The sequence below is a fragment of the Rhipicephalus microplus genome, chromosome 6 (genome assembly GCF_043290135.1).
Source record: "Rhipicephalus microplus isolate Deutch F79 chromosome 6, USDA_Rmic, whole genome shotgun sequence".
NCBI lineage: Eukaryota > Metazoa > Arthropoda > Arachnida > Ixodida > Ixodidae > Rhipicephalus > Rhipicephalus microplus.
Window position 1 is genome coordinate 92597905 of NC_134705.1, and position 24758 is coordinate 92622662.

At 44.1% G+C, this 24758-nt stretch overlaps 1 protein-coding gene across 11 annotated transcripts in view; it reads left to right on the forward strand.

Annotated features, from left to right (window-relative positions):
* Positions 1-20475, forward strand: part of ena (ENAH actin regulator enabled) — a 130409-nt gene extending 109934 nt beyond the window's left edge. For 9 of the 11 annotated variants that reach the window (XM_075866213.1, XM_075866202.1, XM_075866204.1 and 6 more), the window contains 4 exons: positions 5617-5634; positions 8611-8726; positions 9691-9830; positions 14740-20475. In XM_075866213.1, the coding sequence (XP_075722328.1) occupies positions 5617-5634; positions 8611-8726; positions 9691-9830; positions 14740-14768 (303 nt within the window). In that variant the 3' untranslated portion in view covers positions 14769-20475. The remainder of the gene's footprint in view (positions 1-5616; positions 5635-8610; positions 8727-9690; positions 9831-14739) is intronic. The other 2 variants (XM_075866203.1, XM_075866207.1) reach the window with 1 other exon arrangement.
* Positions 20476-24758: the final 4283 nt, after the last annotated feature.

Below are 24758 nucleotides of genomic sequence, written 5' to 3' on the forward strand. Positions count from 1 at the left end.
CAGACGTTTCGCCACGTGGTTGGTGCACTCCTCTTTTTCAATTGGAGTGTCAGGGTACACGTTGGCATCACAGACCCCGTTGTAGGCCTTGCTGTCTCCATCGCTTAGGAAGATGGTGAACCGCAGGGGTGTCTCATAGTCCACAGTCCTCTGCCAAATGCGCACTGCAGCTTCGGCCTCCATGGCATGCGAAGAACAGTCGCAATTCTTCTCACAAACGGGATGATGAAACGCCTGCCATGTTTCTTCATCGCCTCCCATGTCGTTATGCAAACTGCACGCCAGGCAGAAGTTGGAAAGCACTTCATAGTCCAGGCACAAACCAGTGTCCAAGGACACTACAGTTCCCACACCATTGTGGCTTTTGTGGCCTCTTTTTTGCCATGTGCCGTCAAACATGACTGGCACGTCACTGTTACCAGCCACCTCTTTGGTGACGCTGCGTGCCCTTTGCATGTTTTCACAGACAGCCTTCACTGCCGCACTGTGAATCTTTTTGCCGATAGCATGGAAGGTCTTATGGTGCATAGGGTTTGGCAATCCAACTACTGCACAAAATCGTGAAAGTTGCTCATGCCCGATACCGACGGCACGCGCTGCAAGCACCACTTTCAGGTTCACGGCAAAGGCGTCACGCGAACTCCCGCTGTCGTAGCTTCTGCTTGCACCGCGGCCGCCATCTGACGCGACCCGCTTCGACGAGTACGCGGACGAAAGGATGCTCTCTGAGCACTCCGCATTCTCGCAGTGTAGCTCCAGAAACGCCGAAAGGCCTTTCCGCTTTTTATTCGGTGCCCGAACTGCGAGTTTACTCTCGTGACAAACGGGGCATGCCGCGCCTGCGACGACGGCCGTCAATGCACCCAACTCGCACAGCACTACGCTTTCGGTACGATCGGCATTCGGCCTGACGTCGTTTTCGAATAACGCGATCTTTTTCTGAGATGCACTCACAAAATTCACTGCAGCGTTGATCTCGTCGTCGCAGTTGCCATGGTCGACGTTGCCGTGGTCGATGTTAGGCCTACCGGCCGCTGGCCCGTCGCGGACATTTTCGTTGGCGGTGGCTTTCTTGTACGTCCTCCGCCGCTTCCCTCTGAACTTGTTCTTACTTCTGTATTTCCGATGGTCGGCAACGGCCTTTTTCGGGCTTGCCATCGCACGAAAACAGCGAAAAATAACTCCGGAAAACAGTGAAGCGAACTACGGCAAGAAAACACGGGTGCTGTCAGCCAATGGCGGCCCTGCGTTAGTGGCGCGCGGTTTGAAACGGCGGGAAAAGACTGTTTTTGTTGCTTTTTTTTTAGATTTTTCGTGAACGTACGAGACTTCAAGAACCGGGATCGTGGAGAGTAAGGACAACTCTACACGAGCCAGCGGCCGCAATATGGCGGACAGCTCTCTTCGCGGCCCCGCGAGCACGCGAACAGCAGCCCGTTTTGTGTAAATTTCGTGATGCCGCGCGTCACTGCCGCTCACTCAGACGCGTTTTTCACTGACTTCTGATGCTTATTTCGCTGTGATATTTTCAGATGTCAAAATATAATGTATAAAGATGATAAAGCAACAAAAAACAGAAAAGGTGAAATTTGGAAAAAAAACGCGACTTTTCGACCCGCGTCTCCCCTTAAAGAGACATCAGTGGTTGAGAGGGTATAAGTTATCAAAAGCAGTGCTTCACAATCTGGAAATCTAAATAAATGTTTTTCGAGGGAATCGAAACGGCGATGCAATGTTTGGCTAGGCTGAAGACAAGGTGCCTGGCACTGTTTATCAACAACTCTACAGGAATATTCAGACAGGTTCTTCCTAAGGTTGCATCAAAGAAATGAGCCCCCAAAATTTTCTCCTTTTAAACAGAAAGGGAGGCAGTGATCAACTGTATTGTACCACCCTAAAAAAATATTATACAATTCAAAATTCATGCTGTTTAAATAATTTGTGGGATTGACGGGATCGCAGCCCGGCTGTGGCAGCTACAATTCGATGGAGATGAAATGCTACAAGCCCATGCATATAGATTTTGGTGCCGGTGGAAAAACACCAGATGGCCGAAACTGTGGAAGTTTTGTCCATAGTGTCCCTTATAATCGTATGGTGGTTTTGGGGGGCAATGCCTTGAAAATTATTATTAAATTATTGTTTCTTCATAACTGGAAATCGGTCGAGTTAGTTTGATTGCATGCTGAAGAAGGTAGTGCGGAGAAGAAGCACGAGTGAGAAACAGAAACACGCGATAGCGCTTTTCTTGTGCGTCTATTTTTCGCTTGTGTCTCTTTTTTGTGCTACCGGCTACAGCATATCTTCTTCATTAAACTTCCAGTTGTTAGACAGTGCATGTTTCATTTGTGCTGCTCTAGTCCTGTGTCTCATTTGCACTGGCAATCATAAGTATATTCCAACTCGCCAAATCTGCTAACTGTTTTAGTTTGAACATCACTAAAATATCACATTCATGTAACCAGGTACAAGAGAAAAGATGCGACAGGTGGTGTCCTAATCCCGAATGCTGGCTCCTAAAATTTGGTGGATTGAGCTGAAAATAGTGCACTCTGGGCTGTTCTCGATAGTGTCAAAATGCCCCCTTAGCCCATCTCTCATATTTTATTTTAACATTTTAAGTAAGCAGACACATCAAAAGTTCAGAATGCGAACAGTGCAAGATGTTGCAGTCCTACGAGTCGCGAGTGCACCACAGTATTGAAAAATGGTGCCGTGCACCTTTTGGGGGTTTTTAGGTTTGCCCTGTGTTGCCCATGTGGCGGTGGCACCCACATCTGGTCACATCAGCATCCACAAGAAATTGTTTGTTTGGAGCGGATATACGCCTTCCTTGCTCTTCCTCCTCACGCAGCTAGGAGGTGACCTGTGCGAGGAGGAGAGATGAGCTGGCAAACAGAGTGCAGTGAAGAAATAAGTGAAAGGACCAAGTGTGCATTTTGATCTCCAAACGAGGATACGTTTACTGTCACGGCGCCGTTTCAACACTGTTTCGAAAGACTTTCATCACTGTGTGTACGACGTATCTTTTTGCTCAACTGTAATGCTACAACTTAATTGCTACCTCTGTGTCGTTTAGGGGCCCTTTGAAACATGTGTTCACTCGTTTCAATCTTTCTATAATTTGCCGGCTCTTCCCACCCCCTGGCCGAGTTTTTCTTTGCACCGTGCTAGGAAGAAGAGAGCCAGCGCGCATACTTGGGAGCGGTCAAATAGGTCTCCAAATGTCAATAGCTGTGCTGGGCCTTCATCACACTGTGGTGTCATCACACAGCGCCATCTGTGAGCATCGGGCATGCGGCACTACCCGGGAGATCTTGTCGCTTTTCTTTGTGCCGCGGTTCATTTTATTGAACAAAATTTCACACTTCTCTGGAAGCACCGCATCCCATCAAGATCACAGAAAAAAAAAGTGCAATCATTACGCAAGTTTACTGTAGATGCCGAGCAAGTACCCTCCCTATGGTGAAGATAATCTGACCAGATTTGGCGGGAGGGCGCTTGCGGGCAGATCGTTAAATTTTATTTGGAGATTATTTCAAATCTCCAAAAAAAGGGAAGGGAGCGTAAATTGCTCGGCAGTTTATGGTACAGTCGCCGACCGTTCATTCAGACTCGACGGGAACCACCAAAAAGTCTGAATAGTCGGGAGTCCGAAAAAACAGATTCACTAAAAAAAGCACATTTATTGGCCCGATCACCGTAAAAACTGTCCATGCGCGTCTGCACACACACAGGCTTATCCACGATCACGTCGGCCTGTACCTCTGCGAGTGTCTGGCTGTCGCTGTGAACAGACAACAGCATCGATATGGCTTGCGCTAAGTCCGCATTTGATGGCTGTGGTGCGGGTGGCGCATCATCGTCGGAGTCACTGTCCACCAGATGCCGGCTCGCAGATCTGACGAACGACTTCATCACCGTCCAACTCTGCGCAAGGCAAGACGGCACTGTCGAAGTTGGCAAACTCTTCAAATGTACCCGCCCCCACATTGACCCCGCTAGCGCGGAGGTCATCCAAAATGTCCACTGCTGCAGTAGGCGGACTCTCAACTGCGGGGTCGTGGCCTGTGGCACTATCCTCTTCAATCCCAGTCATAAATCCTGTGTGGCAGAAGCAGTTATGGATTGTTTCCTGAGTCTCTGACTTCCAGGCATCGGACAACATGTTGATGGCTGTCAGAACATCCACCACGTAATTTTTGTTACTGTCGACGCATAACAGCATATGATTCAGGAGGCGTGACCAGTAATGAGCTTTTAAGTTTTTGATCATGCCCTGGTCCATGGGCTGCAACATGCTTGTCGTGTTAGGCGGCAAAAACTTCACTGTGATAGCCTTCAACTGGTCGACATGCCCATGGGCATCGCAGTTATCGACGAACATCAGCACCTTGCGATTTAGTTGTTCATACCGCCGGTCGAGCTTGGGAAAATACTCTTCGAAGAGGTTTTGCATCTTCGAATTTGCTTCATATCACACAAGGAGCGACGCATTTAAAACATCTTGGATTTTTTTATTTCCCTATCACGAGTGGAAGTTTCTCTGTCCCCGTCATGTTTCTTCGTCCCCGTCAGATGATTTAAACTCCAACCAAAAGTTTTGAAGAAACTTGACGTTTTGAAACCGACTTGGTTCCTTCCTCAGGGGTGACTGCGGGACGACGTAGCAGCGGCGTCTTCAAAGCACTCGGGGTCGGATAATGACCCCCTTCTCTCCCTCTCGTTTTGCCGTGGAGTCAAATTCAAGTCAAGTAGTCAAGTAGTCATTCATCAAATAGTCGTTCATTTGTCAAATATGTCATCCTTACATCAAATAGTCATTCATAAGGATGCACAAGTACATAATAGTAAATTTTAGCTTCGAAATGAATGAAGCAAATAATTACTTGGTATAATATGTTCTAATCGAATAGCCCAAATGGTATGTTGTACTCATTTTAAAAAGAAAAATGAGCATATCTGTCATGACCCAACTAACCTGCATAAAATTTTTTTAAAACTGGAACAAGGCATGCGCAAATGTCATTCATTTTGGTTTTAAGTGAAGCGGAAGCAACTTGAAGAGTAGCAGAGTTTAAACCGGTAAAATACATTACGTTTCAAAATTTACTATACTTGGAATGAATAATCTTGTACAACAAGCTTTTAAATATTAAAGATATGATTATTTGATGCAAGAATAATTGCTTAACTTGGAAGTGGGGTTTTGCGTCAGTGCAAATTTAAAATATATTTTTTAATAAACATTTTCCTAGCATAGCATTCTCGCACTGCAGTGAAACCATCTTTACGGGCAGGTTACATGCTGTTTAATATGCGCCTACGTTATCATTTCGAATACTTCAAATTCGTGTCAAAGCGAATTCGAATACCACAATATTCGTTCAAATATTTGAAAACTCGGACATTTGCACATGCCCAGTCATTTGGTGTTGTACGTAGCATTTTACGTGCTGACTGCTATGTCCATGTGGATCGGGCATTTTTTAGATGCTCAGTTGTGTGCGCTTTGTACCACTTCTTTTTTTTATGCGGCATATTTTTTTGAACACTTGTATTGTTCAAAAAGTTCGTCTTTCAAAGCGTCGCATGCCTGTCCTTTTGACTTTTCAGAGCTTTTTCGAAATTGAGGTAGGCAAAACAGGCTGGCATGACCGCCTGCACTACTTACTTTTGTATTCGATCTTTTATTATCGACAAATGAAGTTGAACAAGGTTGTTGCTTACTTTGTGATCTTGCATGCTTCCGTATAGTTAATTCTTGAATGATTGACAAATATTTTTGAGCTATGAACGTAAGATTGCAGAGTCTCGATGAATAGCAGCAACAGAAATTGACAAATGGAAAACTTCCGTATGAAACATTACAAAAAAATGAGATACATCGTATGTGAATCACAATTGATTCCTCTAAAAAAATGTTGCTGACCGGTAGGCAAGCTTTCTACCGCTCTAGTGTTGCTGTAATTGTGTGGTTGTGGCAGTGACACTGTGATAGATGCAACGATTAAACAATAAAAATACAAAACGATGAAGAATAAAAGCACAAAAACACTCCTGTGTTTGTAGAGTATGGGTGGTGAAAGCGAATTGAGACTTCTCAACTGTTTTGTGGCTTATCATTCATTTAGTTTATTTATTACAGTCTTAGGCCAGCACAGCGTCGAATCGGTTCACATTATGAATTTGTATTTACCTTAGAGTACAGCTGCAATAAAATCTTGCGTTGCTTAAAAGTTAGCCGCACTGACATTACAGCTGCAAGGAAGGATTACTACAGTACTGTCAACTGCCGATTTTTCGGACCCTCTGGGGAGAGAAAAACCATCCGAAAATTCGGGCAGTCCGAAAAAATGAATACAAGAAAAAAAAATGCATTATTTTACTGATAACTTTCAATTCAAGCAAAAAAAAAAAACGCACCATTTTGCTAATATTTCTCAATGCAAGCAAAAAACGCACCATTTCATTGATATTTCTCAGATCAAGAAGATCAAGTTTCTCAGCGATCCATCACTGAACTTCAAATCCGTGATGTCCATTCGAAGGGCGAAAGTTTCCGCTTTTTGTTTCAAGATGCAGCCCGATACTGGACACCGCTTGCCAATCATTGAATTAAGCCACACGAGAGCGTCCTCAAGCTTTGGATGAACACCTTGGCTTGCATTCATCTTTTGGGCACCAGATGGTTTTTCGGCCGCTTCCAAGATCTTGTCTTTGTTACTCAGGAAATCTGAAACTGTTTGCTTGGAAATGCCAAACTCCTTGCTCACGTCAGCCTGTGATCGGCCACTCTTCACTAACTTGATAACAGCGGCTTTCTTCTCCATCGTTAACCGACGGTACTGTTTTCCGTGCTTCAATGCCATTAGCGAGAACGACAAAGGTGTAGTGGGGGCCATTGCAGTCAAGCAAAATCCTCACGATGTGAACAAAGGAGTCTGCTGACGAGCGTCGAAGCACTTAGGCTTAGCGTTGCAGAGCACACTTTACACGATCGCACAACCACGCACAAGGCTAGCCAAACACCATGTGGGCTGCGTAAACCAAACCGCGCGTCGGCAAGCCACGGTGCTTCGGGTACTCCGGAGATGGCGCTGGTAAACATTCAAGATAGCCAGTGTGGCTAGACCAAATCGGTGTGTAACGGTTAGTTCTAGTTCGAAGTGGTGAAAGGCTTTACGAAAGCGCTGCGCGAGAAGCCAGAGTGGCACGCACAAGCACAAGTGCTAAAGCCAAAGGAACTTTATTGGTGGCAAAAAATTTCCAGGTGGATAGTTTCGATTGTTAGCGAAGCACCTTTGCACGATAAACACAGCCAGTGTTAGGAATCTCAGAGGCCGTGTGTGTTTCTCCGCTAACGATCAACGCGTTCAAGGAACAGATGCCGCCACAGTAGACCAGGGCACTCATTTATGCGATTGTAATCGCATGTGACGCAGTTGTGGTGGTTTCCACTGGTGGTCGGTGGTGGTTTCCGACCTTCTGTCGTGTGAAAAAGTCAGGAAAATTGGATTCCGTGGGGTTTGAGCATCCGAAATTTCAGACTTCTTTATACATTGATTCTATGGGGCTCGTGGCAGTGCCGCGAAGATGTCCGAATTATCGCCGAAAATTCGGGTGTCCGAAAAATCTGCAGTTGACTATTTCATACATAAAGAGGGATTTGGTATTGTTTCAAACAAAGAAAAAGGTAAGTGAAAGCAAATGCATATCAAAACATGCACAGTGGGAGACGGAAATTTATAAGCCCTGCATGCTACTGCAAAACTAATTGTGGCCTAGTGTACTACGTGTGAAATATTTGCAAGTAAACGGGAATGCCAGTGCATCGAACCTTCAGGTGCATTTTGTTGCCTACACTGTGTGTTCATTTTACCTCTGCATTTTTATGGCTGTTGGGATCTGCTAACTTTTGGCTCAGATTAACAATGCGTTTTTTTTTTCTTTATACTTTTTCGTAAAGGATTACTGGCAACGCAATTTCGAAGGTGAGATAAATTATGGGATAGACTTGCGCGAACACACGCACATCATTTGCAAAATGTCAACAGCTAATATAACCTACAACATATTTCAAATCAAGTACTTTATTTTCAAACGTAAAAGTCACTTCATTGTATAAGTCGCACCCTCTACTTTTTACGACTCTCATGGGAAAAATGATATCTAAAGTGCCCCTAATTTTAACTTTGCCAGCGTGTTAAAACACAGCAGTGCACATGAAGTATGTTCATTGTAAAATGTGCAGTCACGTACGGCATTGATTGTGTGTAAGCAGCAGTATAAATTTTTAAATAATGCCGTCTTGATGCACAGAAAACCAGTAGTCAGTTACGTTGCAGGAAAGCTATTTTGGGTCCCTCCTCACCCAGTGCTCTCTGAAAGCAAAACTGCGAAACAGCCTTCAAATAAACTGTCGCACGCTTGAGTGAATGAGTTCTTCAGCTGTCATAAGCAGGTCATTAGCTACTTATTGCTACGGAAAATACGAGGTGTGAAATCTTCATCTGTGCTCCTTTGAAGTGTGGATTTTCCATAAGGTACAGTGAAGGCCTTTATTAACAGCTCACAGTTTCTGTCCCTGAACACACAATTCTTTTTTAGGAGGCTGAGTCGTCATCAGATTCGCGGAGAACGTGGGACAAGCAGGGTTCGACCAATGGCAACAGCCCCAGCAAAGTGGCTGGCAGCGGTGCCGAGTCACCAAAGTCAGGACGCGGGTGAGTTCGTCACTCTCTCTGTCTTTTTTTTTTTTTTCACTTTGCTAAACTTCCGGCACGCACGTCCACTCTCATTTACCCACAGTCGCTCAAGTTTCACTGTTCTCAATTTATAACTGGCACTCATTGCCACTTACACGAAGGCCTTGTCGCACCTTTCATCACTCGTTTTCACTTACTCTGGCGTATGTCAAATATTGTTAAAGGGGCACTGACACAAAAACCTTGGCCTCGCGTTTTTCTGCTGCAATGCATTGATGCATTGATGGCGGCCTGTTAGTCATTACACGACACGTCGTTTGCTACAGCACGTGACAGATAATTAATTACAGGCCCCTCATTATCAATCAGTTTCAGTTTCGGTTTCAGCAAGTTCCAAAAACTGAGTGCAACTGTCGCCACCTAGCGTGTGCAGCTCTTGACCAGGTCAGCACACAAAACTGTGACGCACTTCTGCACGGTCCGCATAAAGAATTACTTTCGAATAGGAAACGGGACTGGAATGTTGCCAAACACATAACTTTCTAAGCGTGCGCCACAGCCACGCACTCACAACCAGCCGCCGAGAAATATAGACTGCGGGAACTAACGCGGCAAAAAAAAAAAAAAAAAGACGGCTGTGACATCATCAAAACTTGTTTCGTTGTAGCATGGTGCCGTGAGGGAAGTAGGGGGGTCACTTCGGGGTCCCCTCCTATGGTGTCTATAGTGCTATGGAGTCGGTCGCCCACGCAAACTTCAAAATGAATTTAAAATACCTTACAAGCTCTATTCACTGTTGATATCTTGCAAATGATATACGAATGTTCAGGAGAATCGACCCCTCAAGCTATCTCGGCCCCGAAATTTTGTGTCAGTACCCCTTTGAGCAAGTGTAAGGTCAGTGAGTGAGTGTGTTGATCCACTTTTGCGCTTCACTTTCTCACCATCATTTCACTACTGCCTTTTTTTTAAATGTTTTCAGGCAGCGCATTGGGTCGCTGGGTGACGCAGACGTCATGAAGGTGAATGGTGTAGACTTGCTCGACATGGACAAGCTCAAGCAGGAGATCATGTCCGAAATCCGCCGCGAGGTCAGCAAGATGAAGCAGGAAATCATTGAGGGTGAGTGTTTTCACTGAACCACGCTGCGTGCTTTGTAATAATCAACTTAATTACACTCTTGTCATTGCATGAAATTTTTCTTGTTTCATTGGTACATACATCTGCCACTGCACTAGTATCATTATTGGCACCCGTTATGTAACTCTAATACAGCTTTGTTATTTTGAAGGACATTAGTGAAAAAAGTCACAGTTTTGCCAAAAGGGCGGAGCACTGATTGTGATAGCAACATACAGTTGAAATCCACTACAACGAAACTTACGGGGTGCGGAACTTTGTTGAAAAATTTTGTTGAAGCGAAAATTTTGTTGTAGCAAAATTAAAAAAAAAATACAGCTGATCTGAGCTAGCAAGACAAAGAAACGTTCATTCTCAAAATTTAGGAAGTGTCTGCTGCTTCCAATTCTTTCCCAGCAGCGTGACAACGTGATTCTCACCCATGCATAGCGAGGCCATGGTGAAAAGCACGCTAAAACAATGCCTAAAACCGCTTTTGTGAACGAACCAAACAGCTGCATAAACACGTTAACACCAGCAGCTGTCCGCCATCAACATGTGTCCGACAATGCCGAGATGGAGGCAGGGTATCATGTAGCGGCAACTTCTATGCCGTTCTTATCATCTCTCACTCGTGATTAGCTGATTTTGTTGATAATGCGGACGAACAGCCGCTCTGATTAGTTAACACACTGGCCAACAGCCACTCTGATTAGTTAACACACTGGCCAACAGCCGCTCTGATTAGTTAACACACTGGCCAAGCGCGAACATAATGATAAGCATTGGAAAAGGCATCCTTCTGCTATTGCACCCAGCAGCTCCATGAAGGAAACCATGAACTGAGCGACTAAGCTTCAGCTTCGGATCATCTGCGACTCAAAAGCAAGCCTGGGACTTGCTTTTACTGCAAGCCAGTGGCAAAAGCTGGGCAATCTCATTGCCATCGCTACTGAGCAATGGCAGCCCTCATGCTTGCTGAACAGAGGCGGTTTCTGGTGGTGCCAACGCGTGTTTTAGACTTCGTCGACACATTTTAAGGCTCTGTAAATGCATCGAAATGTTAAAGATTGGGTTTAGTGCATAGCAATAAGTATCTGAGCCTTGAATCGCATCGTGAAATTTCGTAGAAGTGGGACGACAGAAGAAAAAGTGTTCGTTGTGGAGACAGTATTTATGCATTGACTCCTATGGACTGCTGGCAGGGAATCATGAATTTTTCGTTGTAGCAGAAACCTCGTTGAAGCAGCGTTCGTTGTAGCGGAGTTTCTAATTTTTTACAAAGCAAGGCTAGCATTTTTAGGAGCAGTATTAATTCCAGTAAACATGCACTTGCTAAGCAACCAAGTTTTCTGTGGCGCAGCCACTGTAGATGACCACAACAAGGCTCGTGTGTAGTGACGGCATTGATATACGAAGTGAGGCTGGCAATAAACTCATTTAGATCTGATCTCGCGTAACTCTACAAAATGCTGGTATAAGAATACACGGCCGCTCCAGGTAGGCTTTTGGCACCGTTTTTTTCACGTTGAGAGCGCAGCCCGCGGAAGCTCCTGCTTGCTGTGGAGGCACAAGGCGTGTGCTAATCGTTGCTGCGATAGCAGGGCACAACCATGAGTGCCCCCCCCCCCCCCCCCCCCCCGTTCCCTGGCGAGATAAGCACGCGCGCAGACAAGCCCGGCCGGAAAGGCGATGTTCGCTCCGCAGAAAGAGGAGGCTAGCGCATCGTTTCTTACATATAGTATATATATACAGTAAAAGCTCGTTAATTCCAATTCCACGGGAACGCTGAGCGATTTCGAATTAAACAAAATTCGAAATAATGAAAGTGAGCAAAAATGGGTGGATTTCGGGGGTGGGGTCACGAAAAATATTTATTGGCCAAAAAAGTCGGTGATGACCATCTGCCTCTTTTCTCTGAATGCCACAGCTGCGGCTCTCTGTTCCAGCGCGCGGACGCGGCGCAGGGAATCCTCTTCACCCTCTTCAAAGCTGAAGAAGAGACGCGCCACATTAAGTGCCTCCATCACCGCAGAAGCTGACGGGTGCACAGGCGCTTCGTCATTTTCGTCTTCCTCACCTTCTGGCTCTTCAGCATCAGGCTGCGCACGGGCTACTTGAGCGATAATGTCCTCATCAGTCAGGGCACCACACACCGATGCACCGGTGTCAACTTCAACATAATCGGCAAAACGTACGCCCCGAAGAGTGTCGCGCAATGCCACTGGCATGAGCTCCTCAGCCCCATCCACGTCGACGTCACAACTATCCTGCGCACTTCCAGCTGCAAATCCACTGTGGCGGAAACAGTTTGCGATTGTGGTCGCGGTCACCTGTTCCCATGCGCGCACCAACATGTGCATGGCGTGAACGAACAACGTGCTCGAGGAACAAAGTGACGCTGCCGGGAGCGGCCTAGGACTGCTAGGACTACTCCGCCGGCTCCTCAGCGTCCCGTGGGTCCCGCGTACAAGTGGCGCCAGGCGCTGAGATAGCGGGAAGGCTACGAAAAAAAAAAAAAAATTGCTCCCTGGATTTTGGAGGCCATACTTTGCTCGCCCTTTGCTCGGAGGCCACTTGAAGCTCAAAAAAACTGGTCGTGCCACCTATCGTTCGACCGTAAAAGCTTCCACTAGTGTTTCACGATGATGACGCTCGGCGGCGCGCGCTTCGAATTATCCGTAGAGGCAGCAATTTCTGTTCGAATCAACGAATCGTTTTACACATGGTCTCCTATGCACTGCAGACCGGACTGCGGCGACCATTTCGAATTATCCAAAATTTCGAATTAATAAGGTGTGAATTAACGAGCTTTCACTGTATATATATATATATGAATGACGGCGGTGGTGACAGAAAAAACCAGCTGAAACTGTTCATAAAATTGCTATGACAATACAAAAGTCCATATCCATAGATTTCGTTTTTAGAAAGTAATCAAGATATGTGCATAAATACAGCTTGTCCCACATAATTTGAGCCGAGGCTTCAAATGTCAAAGGCATGTTGGAAGAAAATTGAACTAAGCTCATGCTCTTCACTATAGCCATAGTTACACAATGCATTCTTACTTTTCTCCTGAAATCATCAATTTTGTTTAAGCTATTCAAATTTTGAATTCTTAGCTGGAGACTTAAAGTACGATTGCAGACTCGTAAAGAACTTTCAGAAGTGAGTGACTCAATTATTTCTCTCACGATATGTCTCGCATAGTCTTTTCTTACAAGTTGCAAGTAAAGCCCGCAAACATTATAAAAGAAGCTGGGTGTACAGTTGCGCACTTTTAACGTGTGGCTGTGACGTGCTCAATTGGTAAACCAGGTTGCCTATAGCATTTTATGGGCGCCTTATCACCTTAGCAGTGTTCAGCCAGTGGCAGACATTTGCATCATCATCTGACAAAAGCCAAAGGCTCAGATGTTGGCCACCATAAGAACATTCTCCTGCTCTCCTGTGGCGACTGTCACGTTGGAGCAGTGCTGTATGTTCAGCATGGCACATTAGTCATTTATTTAGAGCTAAACTTTGTTGATATGAATATCATGGGGTGGGAAAAAATATTTCGTATGAGATTCATATCAACAAAAAGACAGAAAATTGGCGTGTGACAAAAAAAAAAAACAGGTCTGTATTTTAATTAAATATTTTTGGGGCCACATCATCATAGACAGACACACACGACTAAACAAAGTTTTTACTTTTCTGCAGTCATACTGGTTCACATGAACTCCTGTGCGCCTTCGTATTTATAGGGACAAAATGTGCTGTAACACACGAGAGACAATAGCGCCTTCTTAATTTTAGTACACTTTCTTGCATGACACCAGAATACTACAGTGGAAATGACTTAGGTGCTTTATAGTGATATATGAAAACCATAAAATTTTGTGACTCATGTTTTATTGTTATGCTGATCCCTTTAGAGTAAGGTAAGGTTTTATTTCTCTTTTTACAAGATTTGCAGTCGTACCAGCATAGGACGTTGAGGGGAAAAAAAAGAAAATGTGGCACCAGTGCCACTTTAGAGTAGGGTAAGGTTTTATTTCTCTTTTTACAAGATTTGCAGTCGTACCAGCATAGGACGTTGAGGGGAAAAAAAAAGAAAATGTGGCACCAGTGCCACTTGTAATCTAAAAGTGAAAACACATGTAGGTGCATTAGGGCCTCCAAAATTTGCGTGCGTGATCTCGGAGGATACGACAGGCTGCTGATGGCAATGCTGACAATCCACCGAAGCACTGGCGGGGTGTGCATGCTCACACCAGGGTACCACGCCCACGCACGATTGCCATGTCTTCTGCAACCTCATGGGCAGCTTTTTTTCGTGTCTGTGAGGCAGTGTATGTTCGTGTAAAATGTTGCGGGGCAAGCATTGGCTTGCATCGACCGTACAGGCCATCGGCGCTGTTTTTATCTTCACAGAAAAATTCGTGTCACCTCGAAATCTGTACAAGCCGGGTTTGTATAACTGAGGCTCTATAGTGTAATTGTTTAATGATGCCTTTGTGGATTGTGTACATTGTTTATGCCTTCGCATCGTGAAGTTGCTTGCATTTAACGTTTTGCAACACACGAATTTTAATAACTACTCATATAAAAAATTGCCTTTTCTTTGTAGCTATAATTGGGGTAAGCATTGAACACTTGTCACTCTTAACTGTCATTGCCTTTTCACTTTTGTAACACATTTTGGGGCTGATAAGCTACAAAAACTTATCCAGCTCGTATGAAAATTCTGCCTGAGTTTTGACTTCAGGCTGTAAACCACTGCATGCATTATGTGCAATGCATGATATGCCAAATAAGTCTTCTTTATTGTGTCTGTCTTAGATCATTTTTATTGCAAGTTAATGAACTGCTAATGAGCTGCTAAATTTCTCTTTCCTCTGCATTTCTTTTTCGACGCCCTTAGCTATCAAGGTCGAATTAAACCGGAGATAAGGACTGCAAACCTCCTGTTCTTCTGTCTGCTGCCATTCGGTACGAGACTTGAAACGTCGTCGTACGCATCTCCATTTTCTCTACAAGTCGCTACCGCCAAAAATATCGATCGACGCGCCATTGGAGCAACGAGGGACGAACAGACATTTTTTCGTGCCGAGGATCACACATCTTTTCTTTCTCTTTTACAATGTTTTTAGCAAATGATTCTTTGACATACTTTTTTAATGCGCGAGAAATGTAAGGATTAAATGTGCAGTGATGCATTTTGTTTGTCATGCATTTGTGCTTGGTGGCCCCATCAGATGCCTGTACTCGTTGTAGCGTAGTCGCCATGCACAGATTTAACGTTGCAAAGTGTTTTATCATTTGTTATGACATACTGCTGCTGCATTGGTGCATGTTTTTTGTGAGGATGACTTTGAACGTCGGGGTCATTCTCAAGGTGTGTTCTGATTTGCACATTGGGTGGGATGCGTTGGGAAGTCTTTGTGCAGTTTACATGTGTTACTTAGAAGTCCACTTTTGTTTCGTAGTCTTTCCTTTCTTGTTTCTAGCCTAACTGTATCCTTAGAATGACACTGAGTAATAACGATATCGCAATGCTATTCGTTCCACTTCGTAAATTATGATTGTAGTTTGGTGATCGCATTTGTGTTTCTCAACATGGTATTTGCAGAGAGTGTTTACCTTCACCGAGGCACATGTCAGCTTCAACCTCAAACTTTTGTTTAATGTTAACGGTAGCGGCAAGCATAAAAGAATAAAGTGTCAGCTTCCAGAGCGCAATGTGTCAACAAAAAGAATAAAGTGTCAGCTTCCAGAGCGCAATGTGTCAACAATAGCGGCAAAGCCTCTTTAATGTTTTCAAGCTAGTTGCTCAGTACTCTGGGTAGTTCGGGGTGTCCTCACACAACTCGCCCTACTCGCCGGTGAAAGGGAGAGAAATTCGTTCTTTCCATTAACTCTGTGGAAGGGATTTTTCATGGAGGGTGTTTTCAAGGAGTACATTTCAGATTTACTCTCATGGTAGAAGGGAGTTGCCAGAGGTTGTTTTGGAGGAGTACCTTTTGGATTTACTCCTACAGTCGAAGGGAGTTATCATAGGGGGATGTTTTCAGGAGTATGCTTTGTATTTACTCCCACAATGCCCCATTTTCTACTTAGAGACATCAATCTGGATAGAAGGCGCGCGTGCAGGAGCATTCCTAGCTGGTGTCGCGCGATTTCTAGAATGGCGCATGAGAGAGTGACAGAGGACGCAGGTACTTCGTAGTACGCTGTGGATGGGGTTTTCAATTCTTGCCTTACAAATGAAGACGCCTTTTTTACAGGATATTGAAGGCTTTTTCTGTGCATGTTTGTACTCTTTGGAGACGACGTAATGCTCGGTGGTACTCTTGTCCCTAGCTGTCAGTGTCGCAGTTTCTTGTGTGCGGACGTGCAACAATCCCTGCGTGAGCCAGTATTGTGTGTACTACTGCGTAATTGTAAGACGAATTGCCGACAGACTTAATTACTGCGGGGCTGGAGGGTGATGCAGTGTGGTGGAGCCTTTTTCTTTTTCTCTTGCACTCCCTTGTGAAGGACCTCTAATGTGTCGAGTCTGTGATGTTTATAGTGAAGAGGAGTACAATTTCTTTGTGCACTTAAAACACAACTTGGTATTTGCTTCTTGTGTGTGTGTGTGTGTGCATGTGTGTGTGTGTTAAGATTGTGATTGAGCTCTCTCGTTTCGCAGGAGTTAGGAATACAGTTTTGCATGAGAAATATTGTATCAAACTTTAATCTTTTATTGTAGTCCTAGCTTTTTGAGAACTGATGACACATTTCGTTTTACGCTATCGTTTTTTTTTCTACCTTTTCACACCAAAGGCCGTTCTTGCTGTGCATGTTGTTGGATGTTGTGTGGGTGAGGCTCTGTTTCTAGAGATGTCTGGTTGCTTGCCACATGTTCAATTGCAACAACATTGGATTAGCGGTAGTGATTCGCAGCTACATGACGATGCGCCAGTGTTTGTTTTGCGAACGGTATGTCCCTCAGTGCCATTCATAAGATTCAAAGTTATGCATATGCAAGCCTGCGATGCCGAGGTGTTGAATTTTCAAATGCAGTGCTGTTTAGAGCAGCAATACTTAGTGTCTCCACATTTATTTAGTATGAAGTTGGCAGTGCACGATTGGCAGATGCACTTGCAAAATGTTTGCTGCTGCTCAGTGATGACGGCTTTCCTGAGCTTTCGTAAAAAAATTGATTTTTCTTATAATTTTCAAAACTAAGGGAAACGCTCAGTACACCAGCAAATTTTAATAACCTCGTCCTCTGAAAATTTATAGTTTAAAATATAGCCTTTTGTAGCCGTCGCGCAAGTCCACACAATGTCTCTCTACAATTTGATCTGCTACGCTTGGCTGAAATTTTCGAGCACGCCTCGTACTGTGTGAAACTGCACGGGGCATTCTCTAGTCTCACAGAAAGTGGACAAACATGTTTTTCAAAATCATGGAGCCACTCTGACAGATTTGCCTGTCTGTTGGCATAAAGAATTCTTGAAACATCAGTAGGGGCACCGTCTGCTTGAAAATGTTTAAACTTTGTCTCTCATGCGTCGAGGTTTGCAGAAAGTGAACTGCAATATGTCTGGCAGCACTGTGGAACCTATTAAGAGCCTGATCTGGCAGCATCGAGCATCGTTTCAATCCATTCTTTGTGCATGATATAAGAATAGATAGGCAACCCGTCAGTGCTCTCTTGAAGTGGCAGTTCTAGAAGTGGCAGTTTTGTTCTTGCGACTTGGCCTTGCAGCGTTGGCTCGTTTTTTTTTTTTCCTGGCACACTCGTTTCATATTTATTTCTGGAAAAGGGAGTTCTAGTTCAGTTGGTTATCTCTTGCTGGTCAAGACGAGTGGAGGTCTGGAGTATCCGTGTGTGTTGTACTGTAAGGTCAAAGGAATAAGCGAAAAAGAGAGAACGAGGGAAAGAAATGTTACGAAATCTGTAAGGTGTGACTTTGGTATGAAACAACTCGTGATATACCAGAATTCTGCAAGCTGCGAATCTAGGGTGTGTTCGTGACATACTGTTTGTAAAAACGTGAAAAAAAATTTACACACTGATCTCTCTTTTTTTTTTCTTACGTCCAAGTGTTGCTGGTGCTGTACTGTATCGAATAGCAAGCCAAATTTGTACATATAGGCGACTGGGAGACAGTTTTCGATGTACTAGTAGGATTACTTTTGTTCTCTAATTCAGTGTTAAGTATTATGATCCCTTTGTTTGTTTTTTTCACTTTTCTGTGTTCCTTTAGTATTGAGAGTTTAGGTATTATGTATTCCTAGAATGGCTTTTTCTGGCCTTTTTTTCTAGCCGCACAAGTTGTACTGGCTATCGTCTGTTGAACGTCTATTTTGTTTCGCTGCCAACGAACATGTCTTTGCAGGAATGCAAGTTGCATACCCCACTTGGCCTATCTTCAAATGTTCCTTCGGACTTAATTTATTTTTAGAAACGACAAATGGGTTATCTAAAGTTCTTTTAATTGCACAGTACATTGACTGGACACCATTTCGATAAACGAGCAGTTGTCAATAGGCTTCAACAATTCTACTACGCAGCGTTGCGTGGCAGTGTTGCAACATTTTGAAGTTCCTGTTTTTGCAGTTGCCTTCTTCTTCTCTACTTCTTGACCTAGTGCTGATGTTGTTTGTTTCTCTGTTTCGTTTGTTGCTTTGTAGTCAAAACTTCTCTGCTTCACCCTGTGCGAAAGGATTACAGTCTAGTTTGGACGCCACAATTTCGATATCTTGACTCGCTGGTCCTTGCAATATCATGATGTTCCTGCTAACTAGACACACCCTTTCTACATCGATATCAAAACACTTTTTCTGTGGCATAATACTAGAACCTGTTCCTCCTTTTTATTTTGTAATTGCTAAATTTAGCAAAAAATGGTCTCTGCTTATGTATGATGCATTTAGTTAAAAAGTTCCGTTACTCTTGCCTAGTTCAACCATGCATTCGTCTAGTTCGAACATGTGTTTGTGCTAGTTTCGTCTTCCTGGCCTTGTTAACTTATTGTTTTTTGCTCCAGCAAGCGATATACTGTGCTAAAAAAAAATATTAGGGTCGGGCGTTGCGTGCTTGGAGTATCTTTCTGTCGCTACGTCTGTCAGCTATCTTGCAAGCCTTTTCTGGCATTATCGCCACGTTCTGGAACTTCCAGGTCACAAACCACGTGCGTGCTATCATTGTGACAGTATTCTAGAGGTATAAGCAGGCCAGGTGATGGTGATTGCTTTGCAACAGAATTATGTTCCAAGTACGACCTCCTTTTGGAGTGCACGCTTATTATGAAGTTCGTCTTTTCCTCTATGTTCATCTGGAGTGATTAATGTGTTATGTTAATTTACATTGTTTCTGGGAGTGTCACTTTTGTTTAGCTTGCAGTATATTTATTCTAGTTCCCGGTTTAAAGGATGCGTATATTGTGACTCTGTTAGACACTGTTGCAGAAGAAGGAATATAGTTTTAGAGGCTTGCCTACATTCCTGTTTTTGAAGAAATATTGTTTTTGAATACCCGGTTCAATGATAGGATTTTTTTCACATGTATGATGTGAAGGCCCAGGGTTATATGTAAATTTTTTACTAGGCAAGCTTCTTATTTGCTTTTCTGCCCAGTCTTCTTTGTCTGTTCAAATAATTGTACTCTGCTTTCATGGTTGTAGGCTTCAGCAAACATGCTTTCTCACTTTTTGTTTGTTCGTTCTTTTTTTTTTTAACGAGAAATGTTTTAATTGCGTGAGTTGTTTGGCTGAGCTCAATATCCAACACATTGTAATGAGCCTTTTTTTATGCTGTGTGTATGCAATGTCCTTTCTACTGCATTATTGAAAGTGAAACCTGAATGAATGTTTTTCAAATGTCCTCACTGGGACAAATTAGCCAGTTTTGCTCTTTAGATGCACGTTTTGGAATGTTTGCATTTTGGGACAACTTTCGGTATGTCTGTCGACTTGCCCCACAAATCGAATGATTATAATGATTGTGCATGTGGGCACAGCTTCTACGAAGCGGTGCGCAGCAAAGGCTTTTGACTACCAAAAAAAGCCATGTCGTCCCGTTAGACTGTGCGTCATGCTGAAGTGAATGAAATTTTCACGACCAGCCGATGTATTTATGAACCCGATGGCACAAGTGTGTCCCATTGGTACAAGTTCATCTGCTATGCCGAGTGTTCTCTCTGGGTTCAGTTAATGTTCATCTGGCAAAATGTGTCATAGTTCACCGTTTTCAGGCGATCGATTCGGCATGCCGGTTAGTTACCTTGCAAGGAGTTCCGGCATCACAACGCATCAAATTGTCGCAAATATTTAACTCTATTTTAATTGCTTTGAGGCACAAGTATTTTAGATTTTTACACTGTCTCGCACTTTGATGTTGTTCTGTCCTTTTAATTTTCTCGCCTCATTTGTTCAGAATTGTCGTGATGCCATTTTATCATTCAAGTAGGTTGATGTCCCGGCTGCTTTTAAACAGTCAACAGAATTTTGTTCGTTCTGCCAGCTTGCCCCGTGTGCCAGTTATGTTTTCTTTTCTTTCTTGCAATTTTCGTTACTGTGTGTTGGATTGTAAGACAAGTTTTTTTATCAAACACATGTGGAGATACAGTGCATAAAGAGTGCGAATAAACATTCAAAGATATAAAGCCTCTTTGTCATGGTCTGTTCAAACTCGAGGTGGTCACTCAGTTTTATTGGGCTCTTCGGGGAACTTGAGTGACATTCTTGAGTGACATATCTATAGCCTGAATCTGTCTAGAGCTTGTCTAGAGCGATCCAGCAAGTGGCTGGACTGAGCTTGCACCAGTCCAGCACCAGTCTTATGCCGTGCAAAATTTCGTATACATCATCTCGAAGAAATGGCCGTGAGAGCACTGAGAAATAGTCGGCCATACAAATATACAGGTACGCTCGAAGTGCCCCGAAACAAAGAGGCGTTCATCATGTTTGATAAAACACGCGACCGCAAGCGCTCAGACTACTGCGGTATCACAGGCACTTGAAGTTGCCGCCTCCTTTTAGTCTGGTGGCAGCCCACCACTTCTGGAAGCTTCACTCGCCACACTTGCAGGGGCGCAGCCAGAAATGTTTCTCGGGAGGGGCACCTCCTTGATTTCAGATGGAGGGGGGGAGATAGAGGAGCACCTCCTTGAAGTGGTAATTTTCAGCTCTATCTATGTCATCGCTAAAAAAAATTTCGGGGGGCGGGGGGGAGGCACCGTCCCGGTGTGCCACCCACTTCAGAAGCTTGCCCCTCTCAAATAGCCAGAATTGAAATGACTTACCCGACGGTGGACGATTGCGAAGAGTAATGGAAACTGGGCGGTCAGTGCGTGGGCGTCAAGGCTCGTGATCGCTTGTCGAGAGAGGGAAACATCTTTCATTTATTTACTCGTAAACTACAATGCGTGTCACTTTTCGTGGTGCTGAGGTCTTGTTACGCAGTCTAGAGAACTAGGGAATGTTTGGATGAGTGACGGAGCGGCGGGCTTATTTTGGATTTGTCTTCCCTCTTGAAGACGAGATCGGATGGCGGGGCGCGCGCATATAGAAAAGTGGTGGTAATTAGCGTATTTGGTTAACGTCATTTTCAGCGCGCTTTGGCAGACTCGTAAGGATGGATAAGGGCTTTCAACAAAGGAAAAGTACTCAGGGCCTGGCACACAAAATTTTCTCTCGGAAAAGAGGGCCGTCCGACGTGCGTGGATTTCGCGCGTTACCTGTATTGTGAATAAATACACGGACACCTGTTAGATCAGCCAATGTTCAATAATCGGAAGAGCAAAATACATATTTACATGCACTTCGGAGGGTGTAAGATATTGCATATGCGGGCATTGCAAGTAAGGGTAACGTACTGTGAAACCTAAATGTGGTGCGCCTCCATAGACGTGATTTATTTACTGATTTATTTTTGTTCTCCATAGAGTGATTTAAAGATAAAACTTGCATAGGTATCCAATACGGAGAACGTACTGCGAAATGTACATTCTAAAAAAGAAAATCGAATATTTCGGGGGTGTTTTTGTTACACAATAATGATCATCATCTGACTTACTCGCGTTTCCTTTTTCAGAAAACCCGGCTCTGGCCACATTTTTGTCGACAGTGCTATATGTCCACTGAGAACGCGTTCTGTTCGTGACCGCGATCTATATATTGGAACAGTGGTGGTAACGCGAGGAAACTACGCGAAATAAATAATGATTATGGTGTCGTGGTGGAAACACTATGCCGAAATACTCAATTTTTTACACTCTTTTCATAATTTACACCCTTTTCACAATGCGTAGAATGATATGGAGCACTTCCATACAGCTCCTCTCACCGATGACGTAACTTTCTCCTACAAAACATGCCCCCCCCCCCCCCCCAAAATAACAGAAATAAAGATATATACGCTTGGTCAGGAATTGACGCCCGGGGAACAAAATGGCCCCGTATATGCATGTTTCACAGCAAATGTCGTCGAAATACAATAGTCGTGCGTGTGGACGCAGTAAACAAAGCTTTTATTTGATGTTCTGCGCGAGAAAATCGGTGAATTGTTTTCTGGAATCGCTGCGTTGAGTCTGGATCCATGCAGTGAAGGCGAACGAGTGCATCAAAACACAATAGACACGGGCGCCATCTGGCAGTTATCTACGAAAACGGAGAAAGATGCAAGCCTGTCTCGGAGGAGATAAGGTGTAGAACGCAAAGCGACGGGCAGGTGCCACCACCGTGTCGTCTTAGCAAAGCGTTGCCTTTTTGAGAATCGCGTTGCACTGTCAGCGCAGCGTGATAAACGCTACGGTTCTTATAATTGCTCATATGTGTGGCTTCCCTAGTATAAAGACACACATACAAAATATTGGCGCGTTGTTATGGTACCTCTTATATGCCCAACAATTGCTTTTTAACTGGCAATCGCGCAAGTATGAACGCAGACACTTGAGCAATATTGTAGGGCGCTGCGAATGGGGTTGGCCGTCTGGGGTTTCACTTAGTGCCGTTTGGGGTATTGTTACGGTGGACACACAGACAAATGTACAGACAGAAAGACAAGACAGATCTAAATTTTTGCATCGAAATATTCTTTCTATGTCCTCTTTTTCTCAATCTCTTTTTTGCTTACTCAATTTCGTTTTACACATCGCGCCTTCTGTACACGGTATAGCGGGGCTTTCCCATGTGCTATGGCGCATACTCACCTCAGGACTTTAGAATGACGGAGCACACGCCACTAATAGCTCGAGCACTTTCACTGTAAAAAGAATGAAGAAAGGAATTTCGCTCTGCCGCATGCAAAAAAAAAAAAAAAGATGGAGGCGCCCAGGTAGCCATCAGAGAAACGATGCTACAATAATCTCGTTGCCCTTCAATGTATAGAACTACGACCGAAAGAATTCTACGACGTCCAGCTTCCCCGAAAAGTATATATGCTGTGAGAAGTAACCTCTGCAGCTGCCGTGCGTGTACGCGCGTCTGAGAGCGGAAGCATGTGAGGCGTCATACATGATGAATCATTCGCTATAATTAATCCAGCACCAGGCACGTGCACCGTGCTGGTGAAATGGCTTTGTTTGCGGGTCATAAACATATGTGGGACCTTTCAACAAGGAGACAATTGGGGAGGAGAGGCAGAATACTAATTTGTAGATGGTCGGAAAACTGGTATTTTAGTGGAGCGTTACGAAAGAAAATATTGACGCACGGAACATTCTATTCACGCATTGAACAAAAATAAATACCTAGTGATGAGGCTCAAGCCCTCGTTTTGATCTACGTCGCAGGTATATCTTGTATCTCTAATGCCTTCACAACACAGCAATATGAAAAAAAAAAATGATCTGCTTCCATGTACCAAGCGCATATATCTTCAAGAATCTTACGGTGATTATCATTCATTCATTCATTCATTCATTCATTCATTCATTCATTCATTCAATCAATCGTTCGTTTTTTCATAAACTGAAATGACATTTCTTATGGAAGTATGCCACATAGAGTTTCTAAGATGACAATGTTTATTTGGAGTATGTTGCTCATTCAACGGGACATTACATCAAGCTATGGCTTCTCAATAAAAGCAGTAATAGATGACAAGCAATATCTTGTATAAAAACAGAGAAACCTGAATTAAATCCCTCATTACTTCTGCAGGATGAACGAATAAGTCCAAACATAGTGTACGTTGCGGCCAGTAAGGTATGCAGGTTTCCCACTCTCGCAAGAAATCCTAAAATAATGGTAGGGTATAATTTCGACTCGCTAAAGTATCGCGCTGACTTCACAATCTTGATTAGTAAGGAGGGTCTACGGTAGTGGTAGGCGCGCTACAAAGTGACGAGAGTGGTCGCGTTTGTTTTTAAGCTGTTTCGTTCTTCCCCATGGAAGTTATACCTTCAGTGTCTTGACAGAAGTATCACCATCTACTGTGCGCCAAGCGCGCACATTCGATTTAGAAGCATAGCTTTTGCCGAACATCTAAACTCAACGCGGCGTTGACGTATGCAATCCGAGACGAATCATGCTATCGAAGTAAAAGACCCATGCGCATCGTAAGACGTTTATTACATCCGCCGAAAATCCAACCCTAACACCACTGAAAAATCGATCTATCAAAATATAAACAATGTTCAGAACCGTGCATTGGCCCTAGTTCACATCACACCTTGGTTCGCGAGTTCATCTTCTGGATGATGCTGGCCTGCCTAGAATCAAGCGAGCAACCAGCAATTCAAGGACTTCTATCTCCTCACCCCTAAATTGTCCTCGGCACTGCCAGTGCTCTAGAAGACCTTGGGCGAGGACTTTAGTCACGAGGTTGCTTTTCTCCCGAGTAATGTTCCCGCCATGACACCAAGAGTCGCGAAGTCGCGCCAGCGTGTTCCTGGTATCGGTGAACCACAGCTTGTCGGACGGGTGACCGCTCGCTTGAGTTCAC